Raw genomic sequence first — 20,346 nt, 5'->3', positions numbered from 1 at the left:
AGGTTGTTTTCATTCCCTTAATGCCACGTGAGCTGATGCCATCACTGACTTACAGCATTCTGGGCAAGGTTGGCCCTGTGGGAAGCTAACCCCCTCCTAGAAGAATAGCAATAGCAATACACTTATATACCGCTTCACAGTGCTTTCCAGCCCTCTCTAAGCAGCTTGCAGAGTCAGCCTCTTGCCTCCCACAATTCGAGTCCTCATTTCACAAACCTCAGAAGGATGGAAGGCTGAGTCAACCTCGAGCCAGTCAGGATTGAACTGCTGGCAGGGGACAGAGGAAGGAAGGAAGGAAGGAAGGAAGGAGAAAAGGAAAAGCAAAGCAATAGGAATAGCACTTATATACCACTTCATAATGTTTTTACAGCCCTAAGTGATTTACAGAGTCAGCTTCTTGCCTCCAACAATCTGGGTCCTCATTTGACCAACCTTGGAAGGATGGAAGGCTGAGTCAGCCTTCAGCCTAGTGAGATTCAAACTGCCAAATTGCAGGCAGCCAGCGGTGAGCAGAAGTAGTTTGCAAGTACTGCATTTTAACCCCTGCGCCACTGCAGCTCTGAAATATTTTGAGAACTATTTTAAAAAGGCAGGATAAAATATTTCCCCTAAAAGAGAAATACAAACCTTAAGGGAGACAGAAACTCAGAGCCTCAGCTCCCTGCCCCCCTCCCCTCTCCTCCCTCCCTGAAGCAGGTACTGAGCTGGGGCAGCTTTAGAAATGCAGATTTGGTAATCCATTACTGCCTGCAGCAGGCTTTGAACAGAGGTAGGGTTAGCCTTCAGCCACAATAGGAATTGCCCAACAAACCCCTTCATTGCATCAGCCAAACTTCAACCAAACTTAGCTCAGTCAAATTCCTAGGGTTTGTACATGGCCCTATGGGAATCTGACAGTAGCCCATAGAATACATATTTTTGCACAGGAACAGGAAGCTCAAGGGCAAAGCCCAAGAGAGGGTATAAATACCTCTCTCTTTCAACTCCATGTGCTTCATGGTTCTGCTTCCTCATTGAACCATCTTTCCAAATCAGCCTCCATGTTTCCAGTGTCTTTCTCCCCGCTTGGAACGGAACCGAGATGGATATTTCTTCCAACAGCCCAAAAGGAGGGAGACATGATTGCTTCCTTACCTCTTTCTTCTCCCCAGGAGACCGCTATTGGGTGTTCAAAGACAACAATGTTGAAGAAGGCTACCCTCGGCCCATCTCGGATTTTGGCTTGCCCCTAGGAGGCATCGACGCAGCCTTCTCCTGGGCTCAGAACGACAGGACCTATTTCTTCAAAGACCATCTCTACTGGTGTTACGATGACCACCAGCAGAGAATGGAGGCCGGCTATCCTTTAGAAAGCACGCTGTGGAAAGGCATTCCCAGCCAGCTGGACGATGCCACGCACTGGTCAGATGGTGAGTTTGGACGTTCAGAGAGGTTTTTTTGAGACAACTTTGGCTGGAAGTAAGGAGACCGCTGGGAATATCTCCCAATTAGGACAGGACACCAATATACATACCGGTGGTCTTACAGATTAACAGAGTTGGAAGTGAATTGTCCCATGGTGAGTTGCCCTTGGTGAATTGGCCATGTTGAGTTGACTCTGGGGAATTGTCCCACGGCAAGTTGGCCATAGTGAATTGGCCATGGTGAGTTGGCTGTGGTGAGTTGCCCCATGGCAAGTTGGCCACATTGAATTGGCTGTGGTGAGTTGGCCGTGGTGAGTTGCCCCATGGCAAGTTGTCCGCATTGAATTGGCTGTGTTGAGTTGGCCGCGTTGAGTGGCTGTGGTGAGTTGTCTGATGGCGAGTTGGCCATGATGAGTTGACCACATTGAGATAGCTGTGGCGAGTTGTCTCATAGTGAGTTGGCCCCATTGAGTTGGCTGTGTTGAGTTGGCCATGTTGAGTTGGCTGTGGTGAGCTGTCCCATAGCGAGTTGGTCACATTGAGTTGGCTGTGTTGAGTTGTCCGTAATGAGTTGGCCACGTTGAGTTGGCTGTGGCGAGTTGTCCCATAGTGAGTTGGCCACATTGAGTTGTCGGTGTTGAGCTAGCTGCATGGAGTTGGCGGTGGTGAGTTGTCCCATTCCGTGTCTGGACATAAACTTTTTTCTCTCTTTCTGTCTCTCTCTCTCCTTCCAGGGGCCACCTACTTTTTCAAGGGCAAGGAGTATTGGAAAGTTACGGACAGCAACCTGGAGTCTGAATCAGGCTATCCCCGCTCGATCGCGAAAGACTGGCTGGTGTGCAGCGACATGCAGGCCGATGCGCCCGAGCCAGCCGAGCGCTCCAGGACCGGGGGCCGCTCCAAGCAGGGATACCATGACGAAAGCCGATCGGAAAGCGAAGTCTGCTCTTGCACCTCCTCTTCCTCCGACCTCCCACCCTGCACCTCCCTCAGACTCTGCGGCGGCTTGCTCTTGCTCACTCTTTGGACAGCGGTATTGGTGCACGGACCTCTATGACCCAAGGGTGTCGCTTCAGACTGCAGCAATTCAGGGGCGCCAACGGACGCTGGGGGGAGGAACCAATGACCTCCTAGGTCTCCCCGCCGCAGCGGTGTTCCGAAAGCAACATCTAACGTTCTTAGCAATGGGATGTGGAATTAGTTTCAGATTCTCCATGAGAAGCAAAAGAGCATTTTTCATGATCCTGATGAATTAAGTATTGTCATCCTGATTTCCTTCGGTTGGCTGAGATGGGTTGACGGTTCCCATTTTTATTTTATTTTGTTTTTATTTTATTCTTTTTTTAAAGCTCACTTGCTTTTCACGCCAGACTTCGCAGGTTTTCTCACATCCTCCGGTCTCCTCTTCCCCCAGCATACAAACCTACGAATAAAAAGTTTTTTTTTCACCTGCCCACATAGTCATCCTATTCCCACGGGGTTATTTATTCTCTCTCTTGCTCGGGGTATTTAAACTACAACCCCCTGCCCATCAATCTTACGAAAACAAAAGGGGGAGAAATCAGCCTTTAATTTCAGGATCGGTCAAGGTGGGACCGCTGAGAATTTAGTCCCCAGGGAATTGGGGGAAAGTTGGAGGGCGGTATTACTGTTAGTCTTCATATTATGACCACAGTGGGGTCCAAAAGGTCCGTGATTAAGCCAAGCCCTTGCTAAGTGAGTTTTGCCCCATTTGACCATATGTTTCTGCCATCGTTGTTAAGGGAACCGTGCAGTCGCTAGGTGAATCTGCAAAGGTGACTTTGGGTTGTCGGGAGCTGGCTGGGAAGGTCAGAAAAGTGGCTCATGTCACCCCCGGGACGCTGCAACTGTAAAAAGTACATGCAAGTTGCCAAGCACCTGAATTTTGATCGTAGGATAGGATAAAATAACACTACATTAGAATGGAAGAGCGTAGAATAGAAGAGAGAAGAGGGGAGGGAAGGGAAGAGAAAATGGAATAGAGTGGAGTGGAAGGGAAGGGAAGAGAAGAGGAATATGGAATGGAATGGAAGAGAATGGAGTGAAGTGGAAGGGAAGAGAAGAGAGGAATATGGAATGGAATGGAAGAGAATGGAATGGAGTGGAGTGGAAGGGAAGGGAAGAAAAGGAAAGAGAAGAGAAGAGGGATATGGAATAGAGTGGAGTGGAGTGGAGTGGAGTGGAGTGGAGTGGAAGGGACGGGAAGGGAAGAGAAGAGAAGAGAAGAGAGAGGAGGAGGGAAGGGAAGGGAATAGAAGAGAAGAGAAGAGAAGAGAAGAGAAGAGAAGAGAAGAGAGATATGGAATGGAGTGGAAGGGAAGGGGAAGGGAAGGGAAGAGAAGAGAGATATGGAATGGAATGGAAGAGAAGAGAATGGAGTGGGAGGGAAGGGGAAGGGGAAAAGGGAAGGGAAGAGAAGAGAAAGAGAAGACAAGAGAAGAGAAATATGGAATGGAATAAAAGAGAAGAGAATGGAATGGAGTGGAAGGGAAGGGAAGGGAAGAGTAGAGTAGAACAGAACAGAACAGAACAGAACAATAACTTTATTATCATTTTGAATGCACATTAATCAGCATACATTAAAATGAACTTCCGTTGCCTACAGCTCTCAAAAGGTCTCCACCTCCAATACCCACGACATAATCTAACGGAATAAATAAATAAATACAGAGAAATGCAGAATTCTGCATAAACCCACATCAGAGGTGAAATCAATTTACCTTTGCTATCGGTTTGGAAGCCATATGAGCACGTGCACACTTTGATTGCATGCGCCACCTCTGCTCATGCTCAGGACCTTCCCTGCATGCACAGAGCATCAAGAGGGGATGAGCCTGCTATCAAGCGCGCCTGCAAAGTTAAGAAGAACAGCCGGGGGGGGGGAAGGGGGGAAATCCGCTGTGCCAGGCGATTTAGATTAGCTGGAAAGCAGGAAATCCAACGATCCCAGCTAATATAAATCCCGCGTCACAGCTGATTGTCAGAAATAGAGATTCGCCTGAACCTGTAGCATTTCACCCCTGACCCACATATATTAATTATATCATGTAATCATGGGGATTCTACAACGGTCGCTAAGTGTGAAAAACAAACCTGTCACATTTTTTCAGTTCTAACTGATTGTAACTTGAACCACGGAACAAATGGTTGTAAGTCGAGGACTACATGCACCGCTAGTTCTCGACTTACAACAGTTCGCTTAGTGACTCTCCAAAATTACGAAGGCAATGAACAAAGAGAGTTAGGATGATTTTTTCACACTTACGACCGCCGTTGTAGCGCCCCAGGAACACGTGATTGAAATTCAGTCGCTTGGCAACGGAATCACGTTTATGATGGTCCCGGCGTCCCGGGTTCTTATGATCCTCTTTTGCGACCTTCTGACAAGCGAAGTCAATGGGGGGGGAAGCCAGATTCACTTAACAACCGTGTGACTAACTTAATCACTAAAATGACGACTACAACAATAAAAAACACAAAACGGGGCAAAACCCACTTAACAAACGTCTCACTTAGCAGCATAAATGTTGGGCTCAATTGTGGCCATTAAGTTGAAGACTACCTGCATTGCCCAATTATGATTTTAAAAGCGAGGGAAAAAAAAAAGTCATGAATTGCCAGATGAGGGCAGCAGAGATTATAAAATTTGGCAGAACAAAGCGAGAACTTTAGAAACAAAAGTGATTGATGACACACCCTGGGGGTAGGGGAGGACTTTGCATCAAAAGTCTTAAAACGCCCGTGAGGAGCATCCTTGGTCATCGGAAAATTAAACTCCAACTTCAACCAGCTCCAGGAGATTCTAAAAACCTGAATTGGCGTCGCTTGAGCGGGATTGCCCAGAAAGTTGTTTTTTTGTGATATTGAATCCAGGGATGTAATCCTACGACATTGCGTTATCTGCATGAAAACATGCTGTGGGGATTCCCAAGGAGAGAGGAGGGGAGGGCCAACTGTGGAGATGGGAGACTTTCTGGAAATTGCGGCTTTTGAAAAGAAACTCATCTTGGTTGAAGTCTGTAGAGATTCTCAGCCATCCAGGTCCTGGTTGTCCCAAAGGTGCTTTTTCAGGAGGCAACTGGACCTTCTTGTTTGTTTTGTTTTGAAGATGTTTCCCTTCTCATCCAAGAAGCTTCTTCAGCTTCCCCACCATCCAGTCAGAGCTGAAGAAGCTTCTTGGATGACAAGTAAAATGTCTTCAAAAGAAAAAAAAAACCAGAAAGTCCGGTTGCCTCTTGAAAAAGCACCTTTGGGACAACCATCTCTACAGACTTTTAGCTATACAATTTGGGATGAACTCCCTTTGAATGGTGTGGAAGTAAGAATGGATTTCCAGAAAAAAAAACTGGAACCATTTGCACCACTCAGGTGACCCTGAGGACACAGAGAAACCTCCAAGTGGCCTCAATGACCCTCTAAAAGGATGCAAATGGCCAGCTGTCTGCAAGGAGTATAAATCTTTCTGTTCCCCACCATCCAGTCAGAGCTGAAGAAGCTTCTTGGATGAGAAGTGAAATGTCTTCAAAAGAAAAAACAACAACAAGAAAGTCTTGGTTGAAGGCTGAAGATTTCGATTTCAACACACAATGGAGAACAAACTAGATGGACATCTCTCCACCATCCAGAGCCTAAATGGAGAAATAGGTTGATTTGTATGTCACACACTAAGCTGTGTTTTGCTACTCTTAGGTGTGCATGAAGCCCTGATGGATTGGAGTCCTACCTCACCATCTGTGCACCATTTTGATAAGACTCCTGATCAGGCTCATGCAACCTTTAATGTCAGAATCAAATAACCCTCTCCATAATTTATGTTGAGACGCTGGAAAGAGTGCAGAGAAGAGCAACGAAGATGATTAAGGGACTGGAAACTAAGAATATGAAGAATGATTGCAGGAATTGAGCATGTTTAGTCTAGTGAAAAGAAGATGTAGGGGGGAATATGATCCAATATTTGAGGGGTTGCCACAAAAATGATGGGGACAAACTATTTACCAACGCATCAAAAAGCAAAAACAAGACAAGAATGAATGGATGCAATAACTGCAACCAATTTTGGTCGCCATATTACAAAAAAGATGTTGGAAAAAGTTCAGAGAAGAGCAACTAAGATGATCAAAGGCCTGGAGACTAAAAGATACGAAGAGCAGCTGCAGGATTTGGGGTTTGGCTAGTCTAAATAAGAGAAGACTTAGGGGTGACATAATAGCAGCATTCCAGTATTTGAGGGGCTGCCATAAAGAAGAGGGGGGGGGGGGTCAATTTATTTTCCAAAGCACCAGAAGGCAGGACAAGAAACCATGGCTGGAAACTAATCAAAGAGAGAAGCAACCTGGAATTAAGGAGAAACTTCCTAACAGTGAGGACAATTAACAAGTGGAACAGAAGTTGCCTCCATAAATTGTGGGCACTCCATCACTGGATGTTTTTAAGAAGAGACTAAATAGACAGTTATCTTAAATGGTATAGGGTCTCCTGCTTGAGCAGAGGGTTGGACTAAAAGACCTCCAGCTCCTTCCCTTCCACTTCATTCCATTCCATTCCATATTCCTCTTCTCTTTTCTTCCTTCCATTCTCTTCTATTCTATTCCATTCCATCTCCCTCTTCTCTTCTCTTCTCCTCTTTCCTCTCGTCTCCTCTCCTCTCCCCGTCCATTCCATTCTATTATCAAGGAGAGAAGCAACCTAGAACTAAGGAGAAATTTCCTAATGGAGAGAACAATCAATCAGAGGAAGACCTTGCCTTCAGAAGCAGTGGATGCCCTATCTCTGGAGGCTTCCAAGAAGAGACTGGGCAGCTATTTATCTGAAATGGCTTAGACTCTCCTGCTCATACAGGGAGTTGGATTAGATGACCTCCAAGGTCCCATCCAACTCTGTTATTCTGCGCTCTAATTTAATGCAACATGCAAGGCTAATGTCACCTTCTCAGGACAGATTTGGTAGTGTTGGCACCTTGCCTTGGATTCTTGACCCCAAATAGTTGGATTCTCTCAATTGTGACCCTTCTTAGCTTGGATTCTAGCCAGGTGGAATCTCTCCCTTCCCTATTTTCTGTCTTTCTTTCTTTCTTACCTGCGTCTTTGATACACAATGAATGCAGACATTAGTTCCACCTGCTGATAAGGATCTTGGCAGTCAACCATAGGACAATAAAAACAAACTGGGAATTAATGGCTGGCACAGAGAGGGTTCAAACACCTAGTTTGTTGATATGGACCATTGCCAGCTCAACAGATTTGCTGATAACCAACTAACTGGGCAATAAAACGAGTGGTAAAATGTGTTACAACTGCATTTCTTAGGAAATCGGGAGGAGGAACTGCAACGATCTCTAGAAGGCCTTTGGTGTTGGTTGGTGGTGAGAACGTTGTCCTCCCACCTCCTACTTTGATTCAATATTCAAATCTTTATTGTCATAGTACAACATGTGTACCATGAGATTGGCTGAGCCTCCCTTCATGCACAATACAACTGAGCCTCCCCAACACAACACAACTCACAGTGAAAGACAAAAAGACTCCCCAACCCAGTGAATCCTACTAGCAAACACACAGTTCTATTGCACCTATTGTGACCTGATAGCACATCACCCTGATCCCGCAAGTCAATCATACTATGTTGTTGTAGAGTTATTGACAGCCCATGGATAAAAACTGTTCTTCAGCCTGTTTGTGCAGCTGCCTATGCTTCTAGTTAACCCTGGCATGCCTCGAGCAATTTCAACCAAACTTAGTATGCAGATGGCTTACTCTCTGGAAACAAATACTGTGGGGAGTAAGATTCCTCTAACTCCCCTCGGGGTGTGTGTTCTGTTAAGATACAGCCTGTCGTGCCTTCAAATGACTTCTACTGTACTGTTGTAAAATGGATTCTACTGTACAGGTAACGGCTTCACAGTGCTCCACAAGGGTGCTCCCTCTGGTAAAGAGGAAAATCCAACATTAGAAATTATGTTTGATCAGGACATTTCCCTGCTTTAATAAATAAATACCCGGGCAACGCCGGGATATCAGCTAGAAGAAGATAATATTTGTAGCTCGGGGTTGAATTGTGGAATCCTTGGTGCTGTCTGAGTTGGGTCCTTTTCTACTATCTCTGATGATGTTACCTAGTTGGGTTATGAAACATCTCAAAAAAACCAACCCAGCTCCAAGAGAGTACCAAGAACTCTGCAGCAGCCAAGTGAGTTCTCCCTATGGACATGATCTCATCCTTACTCTATGAAAAAAATTGCTTCTTTTCCTGTATGACGCAGCTGAGCTGCACATGGGTGTCCTCCCTGGTCATGCTGTGGTAACGTGATCTTACCGAGTCACTTTTACTAAATTGAGTTGTGCGACTCTTTGCAAATCCCAAGACGGGCCAGGGAAAGGGCGACTGACGTCACGCCCCTTGGATGGGGAGCAGATCTTGGGTTGCTGCCAACGTCATTGGGAGTGACAAGAGAGAATTGGCATCTGCCTGGCATCTCCTGCACACCTCTGGATCACTCCAGATGAGAAAAAAAAGAGCAGGTGAAGTTTGAAATACGATCCTTAAATTGTTTGCTTCTGGCAGGGCAACTCCAACCGCATCTGCTAACATGACCTTGTTTCAAAGGATACAAAACAGGTTGAGCCACTCTGGAATAATTGCAAGGTAGTGCAGACAAAAAGTGGGGAGATAGTTCTCCGAGATATTTTAGAGTTTAAGAAGGCCATCTCTTCTCTTCTTTACGATGGCCAGTTTTCAACTGCTCAGGTGTCCTTGTAGAATTGATTGATGGTCTTGAGCTGGTCTTGGTAGATCCGAGAGTTGGATCGGATCTGGACTTAGTGGAGAGACCCAACAGGCCAAGAGAATAGACCGATCTGTCAAAATACATCCGGGAGGATGTCGTTCAAATCACCTCTGAAGCTAAGGATGCTTCATGGTTGTTTGGGCTGGTGCCGTCACTCATAGTTGATTTCCTTTTGGTGTTGATGGTTGAGTTGGACATGAGACCTCACATCTGGGATCTGGGGGTTCCAAGGGAGATCCCTATGACCATGTGAGGAGAGGCAGGTAAATCTTAAAGTCCGTCCTTTCTGATGCACTCTTTGGGATATTCATTAAAGGTAGAATATATTGATGAAACAGTTTAGACCAGAATCTCTTTTTTTGCCCTTCCAATTACATTTTATATATTATTTAATACTGGATATGGAGATATGCTGAAATTATCTGTCTTTCTTCCACCCTTCCTCTCATTTTCCTCCTTCCCTCCTTTATTTCTTTCTCTTTCTTTGTTTCCTTCCTTCCTTCCTTTCTTTCTGTCCTCCCTCCTTCCCTCCCTTCCCTCCTTTCCTTTTTTCCTTCCTTCCACCCTTCCCCTCATTTTCCTCCCTCCCTCCCTCCTTTCTTTCCTCCCTCCCACTTTCTTTCCTTCCTTCCTTTCTTTCCTCCCTCTTTTTTCCTTCCTTCCACCCTTTCCTCATGTTCCTCCCTCCTTTCTCTTTCTTTCTTTCCTCCCTCCCTTCCTTCCTTTCCTTTTTTCCTTCCTTCCACCCTTCCTCTTTTTTCCCTCCCTCTCCCTCCCTCTCCCTTTTTTCTTTTTCCTTCCTTCCCACCCTTTCTTTCTTCTCCCCCCCTTTCTCTCTCGCCCTCCCCCTTCCTTTCCTCCTTTGTTTTTCTTTCCTTCCCTCCCTCCCTCCTCCCTCTCTCCCTCCTGTGCTTTCTCATTACTGTACTTATTTTCTTTTACTTACTTTTCTTTCAAGCTTGTTAATTGTACTTTTGGGGAAAATTAGGCGTTTTGTGCATTTTTCAAATTTGCTAGGAAATCATTACATTTTCCTTCAAAATGAAGTGTCCCTTTCTAAATTGATACAGAGAGCATTAGGGGAGCAGAACCAAACTCTGCCTTTGTGCCTCTGGATCATGCTATAAGTGAATTTCCAGGTGAAAATGGAAAATTACTGGCTTCAGTTGCAATTCCCGTGCAGTGTGTATAGTGCACTTATACTATACCCACATACATATGCCCAGAAGTCTAAAATTGGAATATTTAAGTCAGTGACTGCCCTCTCTACACCTATTATGCACAGATATGTGACGTGGCTACTTCCCAGTTCTTGCTACCTGCTTTATATTGTCTGCAACTGCAAGTAGGGTATGCCTATGCTTCCCATAGCTGTGGTGCAAAAGTTTGGAACGACCACTAGGTGGCAGCCACATGCAAGCCTTTTCTGCCTCTCTACTGCCCTCTAGAAGTCATCTGAATTGTTGCAACCCAGATTTGGTGCTCCTACCTATGACCATGTCTCCTCTCATGCTTCTTCTGAATCCCAGCATGGATGATATCTCATCACAACATCTCTTGCTAATGATGTAACAGAGAGAACAACACAACTAGCCTGGCGTCCACATCTTAGTTTTGCCTATGAGCAACCAAAGTGTGAATACACAACACTCCGATGGACTCCTAGTGCTCCTTGTGGTCAGCAGATCGGGGAAGGCCCATTTCCCAGGCTGGGGCCAATTCATTAATTTAATGACATAATTAATTCCCAGGATTCTTTGTGAATCAGCTGAGAACTTTTCCTACCTCATCGCTGGAGCTAAAGACCTCAGTGTTCTGTCTTGCTTTTCGACAGCAGGGACCTTGTGACTGGTCAGCAGCTCAACGCTAGCATTCTTATTATTATTAATAATAATAATATTTATTTTGGCCCTTGTTTACTTTTGTTGAAAGATCAAACTGGTAGAGGATGACTCACTCCGGTGCTGGAATCAAACTGACTCATTAGAGGAAGGCAAGAAGCGTCAGATCTAGAAACGCAGTTACTTCACCAATGATTTCCAGAAATTCAACTTCCAAAGGTGCGCTAATGAAGTGTTGAGTTAAAAACACCCAGTCGGCTGGCAATGCAATAGTCAAAGAGCGAATAGGAAATGCTTTAAAATCAAACGTTTTTCAACCTTGACAACTTGTAAGACGCGTGGATTTCAACTCCCAGAATTCATGCTGGCTGAGGGATTCTGGGAGTTGAAGTCCACAGATCTTAAAAGCTGGGAAGGTTGAAAAACCTTGCTTTAAAAGTGTGCTTCTTCTGCCAAAAAAATCAGGATGGATTTGTCAATGAAGCTGGCAGAAATCTGTCCCTCTTCTCTCCTCTCCCCTCTCCTTTCCTCTCTCTTGTTTTCTTTTTTCTTCTGTGTATTTTTTTCTCTTCTCTTCCCTTCTCCTCTCTCGTTTTCTTTTTTCTTCTGTGTATTTTCCCTTCTCTTCTTTCTCTTCTTTTTCATCTTCTGTGTATCTTCTCTCTTGGCTTCATCCCTTCTCTCTCATTTTCTTTTTTCTTCTATGTATCTTCTCTTCTCTTCTTTTTTCTTGTGTATTTTCCCTTTTCTTCTTTCTCTTCTTTTTCTTCTTCTGTGTATCTTCTCTATCATTTTCTTTTTTCTTCTGTGGATCTTCTCTTCTTCTCTCCTCTTTTTTTCTTCTGTGTATTTTCCCTTCTCTCTTGTTTTTCTTCTTCTGTGTATCTTTTCTCTTCTCTCTCGTTTTCTTTCTTCTTTGTGTATTTTCCCTTCCCTTCTCTCCTCCCTTCTATTTCCTCTTCTCTCTTCTCTTCCCTTCTCCTCTCCTCCCTTCTATTTCCTCTTCTCTTCATGCCCATCTCCATGTCCACCTCCATGCTTTGCTATGTGGCTGGTGCCTATCATCGCACAGAGGGAATCACAATTGCAGCCCTAAGCATTTCCTGTTTATCTCCTGTTCAACCACTAACAGCATCCCAACTTAGACAAGGTCACCCTTAGAAGATAAGAGGCTGCCACCTATTACACCAATCTGGATTATTATTATTATTATTATTATTGTTGTTGTTGTTGTTGTACAATTGTATCACAGCGGCCAGTTGTTTCGCCGGATTTGGCATTGGTTACTAGTCGGGCCCCACCCAGGGGCCTAGGACGTTGTAACGTATTTTCGTAATATGCGTGCAGATCCAAGCAGTGCGGCTTTTTGCATTTGACTGATGGTGATTTTATTATTATTATTATTATTATTTTGGGGGGGGAATGCCCCCTAGCAAGATAAAAGAACATGGCATATCAAATAGCCAAGGAAGGGCACCAAGGAAGGGGAGCTGGAGACAGAAGAGAGGGCTTCAAACTCTTCCATGTGTTCTGGGACACGGTGGCTCAGTGGCTAAGATGCTGAGTTTGTCGATCAGAAAGGTCGGCAGTTTGGCGGTTCGAATCCCTAGTGCTGTATAACGGAGTGAGCTCCTGTTACTTGTCTCAGCTTCTGCCAAACTAGCAGTTCGAAAGCACATAAAAATGCAAGTCGAAAAATAGGAACCACCTTTGATGGGAAGGGAACAGCATTCCGTACGCCTTCGGCATTGAGTCATGCCGGCCACATGACCACGGAGACATCTTCGGACAGAGCTGGCTCTTCGGCTTTGTAATGGAGATGAGCACTGCCCCCTAGAGGCGGGAATGCCTACACTTATGTGCGAGGGGAACCTTTACCTTTATGTAGTGTACACTATGTAGTGTAAACTAGCAGTTTTTGGAAAGAGCTGGAAGAAAACTTTTATACTTGCAAGGAAGCCGTGTTCTTTATCAGAGTGGGGAAGTTTTGCTTCTGAACAAACTGAAACTTCTTGATGTGGGTTTTTGCAAGGTGTGCAAAACAGCCGATGGAGAGAACAGCAAGCAGCTTCTTGTGGTGAACCAAACGGACAACCTCTGAGCTTCACTCTTGCAGCTCACTTCCTGTTCCTATCCAGCCTGTGTCACGTCTGGCTCTTACAGCCTTCCAAATATTTCTCAGGGCAGCTCCCCATCCAGGCTGAGTCGACACTTTCATAAGCTGACAGCTGTTCCCAGGACAGACACTAAGATTGGCCTGTTTGAAGGAGCTTGAGCTGATGACAAGGGAAGGGCAGAGGAACAATTGCGCAGCTTGGACAGAGATGGACAGAATTGAAGAAGCTGAGGTCACCAAAAATAAATCAGGGCATGGGGGTAAACCTCAACCATATCACCCGCTTCCTCAAATAATTAGACATATGATTGATTGATAGATAGATAGATAGATAGATAGATAGATAGATAGATAGATAGATGAGAGAGCAAGAGATTATAGTGAGAATATAGATAATAGATAAATGATGATAAATATAAATGTAAATATATACATATAGATAGATAGATAGATAGATAGATAGATAGATAGATAGATAGATAGATAGATAGTTAGATGAGAGAGCGAGATATTATAGAGAGAATAGATGGATAATAGATAGATAAATAAATATAAGTACAAATACACATACACATATGACAGATAGATAGATAGATAGATAGATAGATAGATAGATAGGATTGATTGATTGATTGATTATATGGATTGATGGATGGATAGATAGATATGGATGGATGGATGGATGGATGGATAGATAGATGGATGATATGGATGGATGGATGGACGGATGGACGGATGGACAGACAGATAAAGACAGGATGATATTGGATGGATGGATGGATAATAGATGGATACAGCAGATACATGAAATATGTGATTAGATAGATAGATGTAGATAGATGAGATTGATATAGAGATAGATAGAATAATAAAATGATACATAGAGGAAATAGGGATAGGTAGGTAGGTAGGTAGGTAGATACCAGTAAGACAGACAGACAGACGGATGGTAGATAAGATAGATAAAATAGATAAGTTGATGAAAGATAGATGACTTGAGGTGACTTGGAAGAACATTCTAGAAGAATGGAATGGCAAACCATGTTTGGGTTGTTATCATGAAGACTATGTGGACATATGTATTGCTGTGGTGGCACTGTGGTTAAAATGTGGGCTAATTCAGCCGACTGCCAGCACCTCGATCATGAACGGCTCAAGGTTGACTCAGCCTCCCATCCTTCCGAGGTGGGTAAAATGAGGATCCCGGTTCTTGGGGGCAAGTGGCTGACTCTGCAAACCCCTTAGAGAGAGCTAGAAAGCACTGTGAAGCAGCATATAAGTCTAAGTACTACAGCTGCATCAAAGAAACTACTGAGAGATTATCTTGGCTACACATTCAGGTGAATATATTTATTCTGGAAAGATCAACAAAATGTTCAGGGGATTTAGAGGGGTTGAGTTCCCCATACCATGGAATCAGAAAGGGATCTAACCCAGACACCATGCTTATAAATGGTGTAGATGTGTAGACTCAGGAGGTGGTAGAAGAATCAGTAAAACCATGGTCAGGTGGTTTAGCAAGGACCTGGGTCTTGCTGACTGGAAAATCTGGGAGCGGTCATCAAAGAACATCTGGTGAGCTCCAGGTAAGGCTAGATTGACCACAGGAATTAGCCTAACAAAGGGAAGGATTACTCAACAACCATCCTTCAACTTTTTGACGTCTTTCTCCCAGAATGACTCCGGTGGAATTCTCCCAAACTCATGCACACCTCCCGTCTGTCCTTGCAGCCAGGGTATTGTCTGTGGCATCACTAAATTCATTATATAATCAAACAACTGCTTAGCATAATGAGCCCAATCTTGATAATTAAGCAGTGATACATCCAATACTTTCAAAGCTGAAAGGAAGACAAGAGTTAACCCCTATTTTATCCAAAACCAGGATTATTTAGGCCAATGTTAGAGGAAATTGCACTGGTAGGTTAAATTTTGATAAAGAGAGTCCAATGCACCAAGTCAACATAACCACATACTTTATATCAACCTCCTCCTTCTCTTCTTCTTGTCCTCCTTCCTCTCACCTTCTTCTACCTCTTCTTTCTCCTCCTGCTCTTTTCCTTCTCTTCCTTCTCCATCTTCCTTCTTCCTCCTATTTCCTCTTCTTCCTTCCTCCTCTTCCTCCTTCTCCTTTTCCTTCTCCTTCCTCTTCTCCCTTCTCCTTCCTCCTCCTCCTTCCTCCCTCTGCCTTCTTCTACCTCTTCCTCTCCTTCCCCTCCCCCTTCTTCCTCCTCTTCCTTCCTCAGCCCCTCCTCTTCCTCCTTCTTCCCAAATGTTTTATGTTTGACCAATATTTTTGAAGTCCTCCCTTTTGTTAGGACCAACTTCAATAAGATCTAAGGACAAGCAACGTTAGAACTAACGAACCCAGGACTGGATGACTCATAGCTTCCTTGGCAGATGACCATGAATTGGTAGCAATTTTTCAATGAACTGTTCTTCCTGGCACATATCTCGCATCTGACTATCGATAGTGGATGGAATAGCATAGACTACAAACTTCCACCTGTATTGGGCTGACAGTAGATCCAGGGACTATCCAAGTTTATTAGACCACAACTCCCATCTAGCAGGTAGGCTGAGGCTGATGGTCATTGGAGATGGAAAGACGCAGATGGAAAGAAATGTCCTTACTGAAGGCCTGCTTCTCTGATTCAAGATACCAGAGATAAAACCTTCCCTTGGATGCTGTTGAGGAATGTATGGATCCATAGGGCAGTGTTTTTAAAATTTTAACATTTTCTAATGGTGGTGTGCCTCGTGATTTTTTTCATGAAAAAAGTGTGCCTTTGCACAAAAAAGGTTGAAAAACACTGCCATAGGGGACGAAAGAAAGATTCAGGCCAGAATAATTGTTTAACACACTCAAGTAGGCATCTATCTTGGTAATCAGTTGTTTGAGGAAAAACTGTAATGAAAGTTGACCACAAGGTGAAGATTATTGAGCAGTGGGATTTGGCGGTTTAGAAAAAGAGAATACAAGTTTAGAGTCAATCTATCATTTTCAAATCGGAGAAATCCTTCCTCGCTCTCATTTCCCTCCCTCCCTTTCTTCCCTCCCATTATAACTGCAGAAAAAACAATGGCTACCAACCTGCCTTCCATTGAGGACCTGCACACTGCACACAAAAACTGGGCTGTGAAAATATCTAGACCCCTCGTATCCTAGACATAAATTGTTTCAACTCCTACCCTCACAACGACGCTATAGGGTGCTGCACACCAGAACAACTAGACACAAGGACAGTTTTCCCCCCTGAACTCTGCTAAACAATTAATTCTCCCAACACTGTCAAACTATTTACCAAGTCTGTATTACTATTACTATTAGTCTTCTCATCGTTCCTAACACCCATCTCCTCCCACGTATGATTGTATGACTGCAACTTTGTAGCTTGTATCATAACGGTTTATACTGATTGTTTCCTAGTGTGATTTGATTGCTTATTTGTACCCTATGACTATCATTAAGTGTTGTACCTTATGATTCTTGACGAATGTATCTTTTCTTTTTATGTACACTGAAAGCACCTCATGCACCAAATTATGCACTAAAGACAAATTCCTTGTGTGTCCAATCACACTTGGCCAATAAAGAATTCTATTCTATTCTGTTCTGTTCCTATTCTTTTCTATTTCTCTTCTATTTCTATTTGTATTTCTATTCTATTCTACTCTCAATTTTACTCTACTCTGTTCTGTTTCTATTCTATCCTACCCTCCCATTTTCCTTCCTTCCTCCCTCCCTCTCATTTTCCTCCCTCCCTCCCCTCTTCCTCCCTCCCTCCCTTGTCCCATCTCTTTCCCCTCCCTCCCAAGATTGGAGGAAGAGCCACAGATGGTACACCTGGTGTGTCTCAGCCCACAGCAGGGGGGAGGTGTGGAAAGCATTTCAGAAGGAGAGAAAGACATTCAGATTTGCAAGATTCTGTTAATGGAGCCTTGCAATAAAGAGCCAGCCAGCTCTCCTCTTCTGGACTGCCTCGAAGGGCTGAAACATATTTTATCACTTTTTTGCACTCTGCAGTTATCAATGGGAATGCGAGAATCAAACCTTGAGCCGCCTGCTAAGGGCCCAGGAGGTTGTGAATTCAATCCTAGATAGAGGCAGATGTAGGGTCTCCTATTTGGGCAGGGGGTTGGACTAGATGACCTGCAAGGTCCCTTACAACTCTGTTAATCTTTTTTCCCAATTTTTTTTTATTCTCTTACATACCATTTTAAGTATACATTCACATAGTTGTTATTCTTCTTTACATTTGTCATTCTTATACATTTGTTATTCCATTTAATAGGTTATAATATACAGTTTGGGTTGCTTTATTTACCATCCCTTCCGCCTGTTGTAACACCACCTTATTTTTCCTTTCTTTTCTCCCTCCCTCCACTACTTCCTTCCTTCCTCCTCTCCTTCCCCTTCCTTCTTCCCTTACCTCTCTCCTACTCCTACTCTTCCTCTTCCTACCCTCTCTCCTCTTTCTTCCACCATCCTCTCCTTCCCTCTTTCTTCCTTCCCTCCTCTTCCTCTTGTCCTCTCTCCCTTTCTTTTTCTGTTGTTATAGGCATCTCTTTCAAATCTCAATTTATGTTTTCTTGGGATGGTATTTCCGTAAACCCCAATATAGTTTAGTATCATTTCTTATTCCCTTACCTCTTCCCTACTTCTACTCTTCCTCTTCCCCTTCCTATCCTCTCTCCTTCTCTTTCTCTCCCTTCTACCCTGCTCTCCTTACCTCTTTCTTCCTTCAACTCTGTTAATCTGTTAATGCACCTTCCCAGCCAACGCTGCCCCCCTCCTCCGCTGGCATTTACATCTGTCTTTTTTGCCTGAAAACAGTGGCTTGGCCTTGTCTTTGTTTGTTTGTTTGTAAACAGAACCTTGCCCTCTTGGGACAGGAGGCCACGGGGAAAGAGTAGGCGAGACGGACTCTTCCTTCAGGAGAAGTCTAAACAAATCCAGAATTCATTTCAGAACAAGACCAGTAGCAGGTATTAGAATACAAATCTGCCTCGTAGGTGTTTGGGTTAATCATTAGAGCAGATTACGACAGCAGTGGGAACTTCAGGGAATGGCAGTATTAATAAAAGAGCAGGGCGACTAATATAATAGTAGGGATTCTAGCCATTAAAAGAAGACTTAATATATTTTCTAGAAAAACATCACAAAATTCCCTTCCTAAGGATGGGGGATTGGGGGAGACGTGTAGTAGATGCAGAGAGTTGGGATGAAGTGGTAAATGTTTTGGTGTTTATAAACGGGTGGCTTTTAGGGTGATACTATGAATATTTCAAGTGAGTTTTCTCCTCCGATATTATGGGGAGGGGAATCTCCTTCTTCTCCATTATTATGAAAAAACTTCTCTTCCTTCCCCATCTCTACCAAAATTATGAGAAATAATTTCCTTTTTTCCTTTCTCTTCTTCTCTTTCTTCTTTTCCTTCCCCTTTTCTCTTCCTCTCCTTCTCCTCTTCCTTCTCCTCCTTCTTTTGTTTCTCTTCCTTCTTCCTCTCCTTTTCCTCCTTTCTTCTCCTTCCATTCTTCCTCCTCCTTTACTTTCTCTTGCTTCTCTTCCTTCCTCTTCTTCCTTCTCTTTGTTCCCTTCTCCTTGCATTCTTCCTCTTTCTTTCCTCCACCTCTCCTCTATCCTTCTCCTCTTTCTTTACTTTCTCTCGCTTCTTCTCCTTCTCCCTCTTCTTTTCCTTTTCCTCCTTCCCTTTTCCCCCTTCTTCTTCCATTCTTCCTCTTCCTTCTCTGCTCTTCCTTTACTTTTTCTGGCTTCTTCCTCCTCCTCCTTCCTTTTTCCTCCTCCTCCTTGCATTCTTCCTCTTTCTTTCCTCCACCTCTCCTCTATCCTTCTCCTTTCTTTACTTTCTCTCACTTCTTCTCCTTCTTCCTCTTCTTTTCCTCCTCCCCCTTTCCCCCATTCTTCTCCTTTCATTCTTCCTCTTCCTTCTCTCCTCTTCCTTTACTTTTTCTGGCTTCTTCCTCCTTCTTCCTTTTCCTTCTCCTTCTCTTTCTTCCCCTCCTTCTCCTTCCATTCCTCCTCTTCCTTTACTTTCTCTCGCTTCTCTTCCTCCTTCTTCCTCTTCTCTTCCATCTCCTCCCCCTCCTTCTCCTCCCCTTCTCTCAGCTAGGAACATTATTTTTTTTAAAAAACCCTTCCCATCAAGGGGGCATGGGCCAGGGCTAACTTCCATTGACCTCTCCCCCCCATCTTAGACCCTCCTATCTCACTCTTTCTCTCTCCTCCCCCATCAGTCTCCCACCCCTTTGCTCTCCCTGTCCCCCTAAGAGGAGCCTCCCTCTCCTCCCTTTTCCTTCTCCTTCTCTCAGCCAGGAACATTATTTAAAAAATAATAATAATCTCCTTTTCCTTTCTCTTTTTCTCTTCCTCCTTCTCTCTCTTCTTCTCCTTTTTTCTCTTCTTCCTTCTCCTTCTTTTGTTTGTTTTCCCTTCTCCTTCCCTCCTTCCTCTTCATTCTCCCAGCTAGGAACATTTTTTTTTTTAAAGAAAACCTTCCCATCAAGGGGGCGTGCGCCAGGGCCAAACTTCAAGTTGCTGGCTGTTCCATCGCCCCCAGCCCTGCCTTGGACCCTCCCTCTCTCTCCTCCCCCTCTCCCATCAGTCTCCCCCTCCCTGCGCTCCCTGTCCCCTTAAGAGGAGCCTCTCCCTCCCCCCCTCCCTTCTCCTTCTCTCAGCTAGGAACATTATTTAAATAATAATAATAATCTCCTTTGCCTTTCTCTTCTTCTCTTCCTCCTTCTCTCTCTTCTTCTCCTTTTTCTCTTCTTCATTTCTTTGTTTCTCCTCCTCCTTCCCTCCTTTTCCTGCCTTCTCCTTCCCTCCTTCCACTTCATTCTCTCAGCTAGGAATATTTTTTTTTTTAAAAAAAACCCTCCCATCAAGGGGAGGTGAGCCAGGGCCAACTTCAAGTGGCGGACTGTTCCATCGCCTCCACCCCTGCCTTGGATCCTCCCTCCCTCTCTCTCCTCCCCCTCCCCCCATCCCACCCCCCTGCTCCCCCTGTCCCCTTAAGAGGAGCCCTTCCTCCTCCAGCCCCCAGCCTCCTTCTCCCCAGCTCAGCCTCTCCTCTCCTCCTGGGCGAGCGGGCGCCTGACTCACCCGCGGCGGCTGCGCCTTTAAAAGGCCGCCCTCGCCGCCTCCCCGGCTGCTTCGGAGAG

General features: G+C 44.5%; 1 protein-coding gene across 1 annotated transcript in view; it reads left to right on the top strand.

The window, feature by feature from the left end:
• The window catches only part of MMP17 (matrix metallopeptidase 17), a 32,462-nt gene extending 29,988 nt beyond the window's left edge, over positions 1–2,474 (top strand). Inside the window, exons 8-9 of the mRNA XM_032229910.1 lie at positions 1,152–1,409; positions 2,138–2,474. Of these exons, the coding sequence (XP_032085801.1) occupies positions 1,152–1,409; positions 2,138–2,460 (581 nt within the window). The 3' untranslated portion in view covers positions 2,461–2,474. The remainder of the gene's footprint in view (positions 1–1,151; positions 1,410–2,137) is intronic.
• The last annotated feature ends 17,872 nt before the right edge of the window (positions 2,475–20,346 follow it).

The sequence above is a fragment of the Thamnophis elegans genome, chromosome 13, assembly GCF_009769535.1.
Source record: "Thamnophis elegans isolate rThaEle1 chromosome 13, rThaEle1.pri, whole genome shotgun sequence".
Classification (NCBI taxonomy): Eukaryota; Metazoa; Chordata; class Lepidosauria; order Squamata; family Colubridae; genus Thamnophis; species Thamnophis elegans.
The sequence above is the reverse complement of the archived record's forward strand: the minus strand, read 5'-3'. Positions and strand labels throughout refer to the sequence as shown.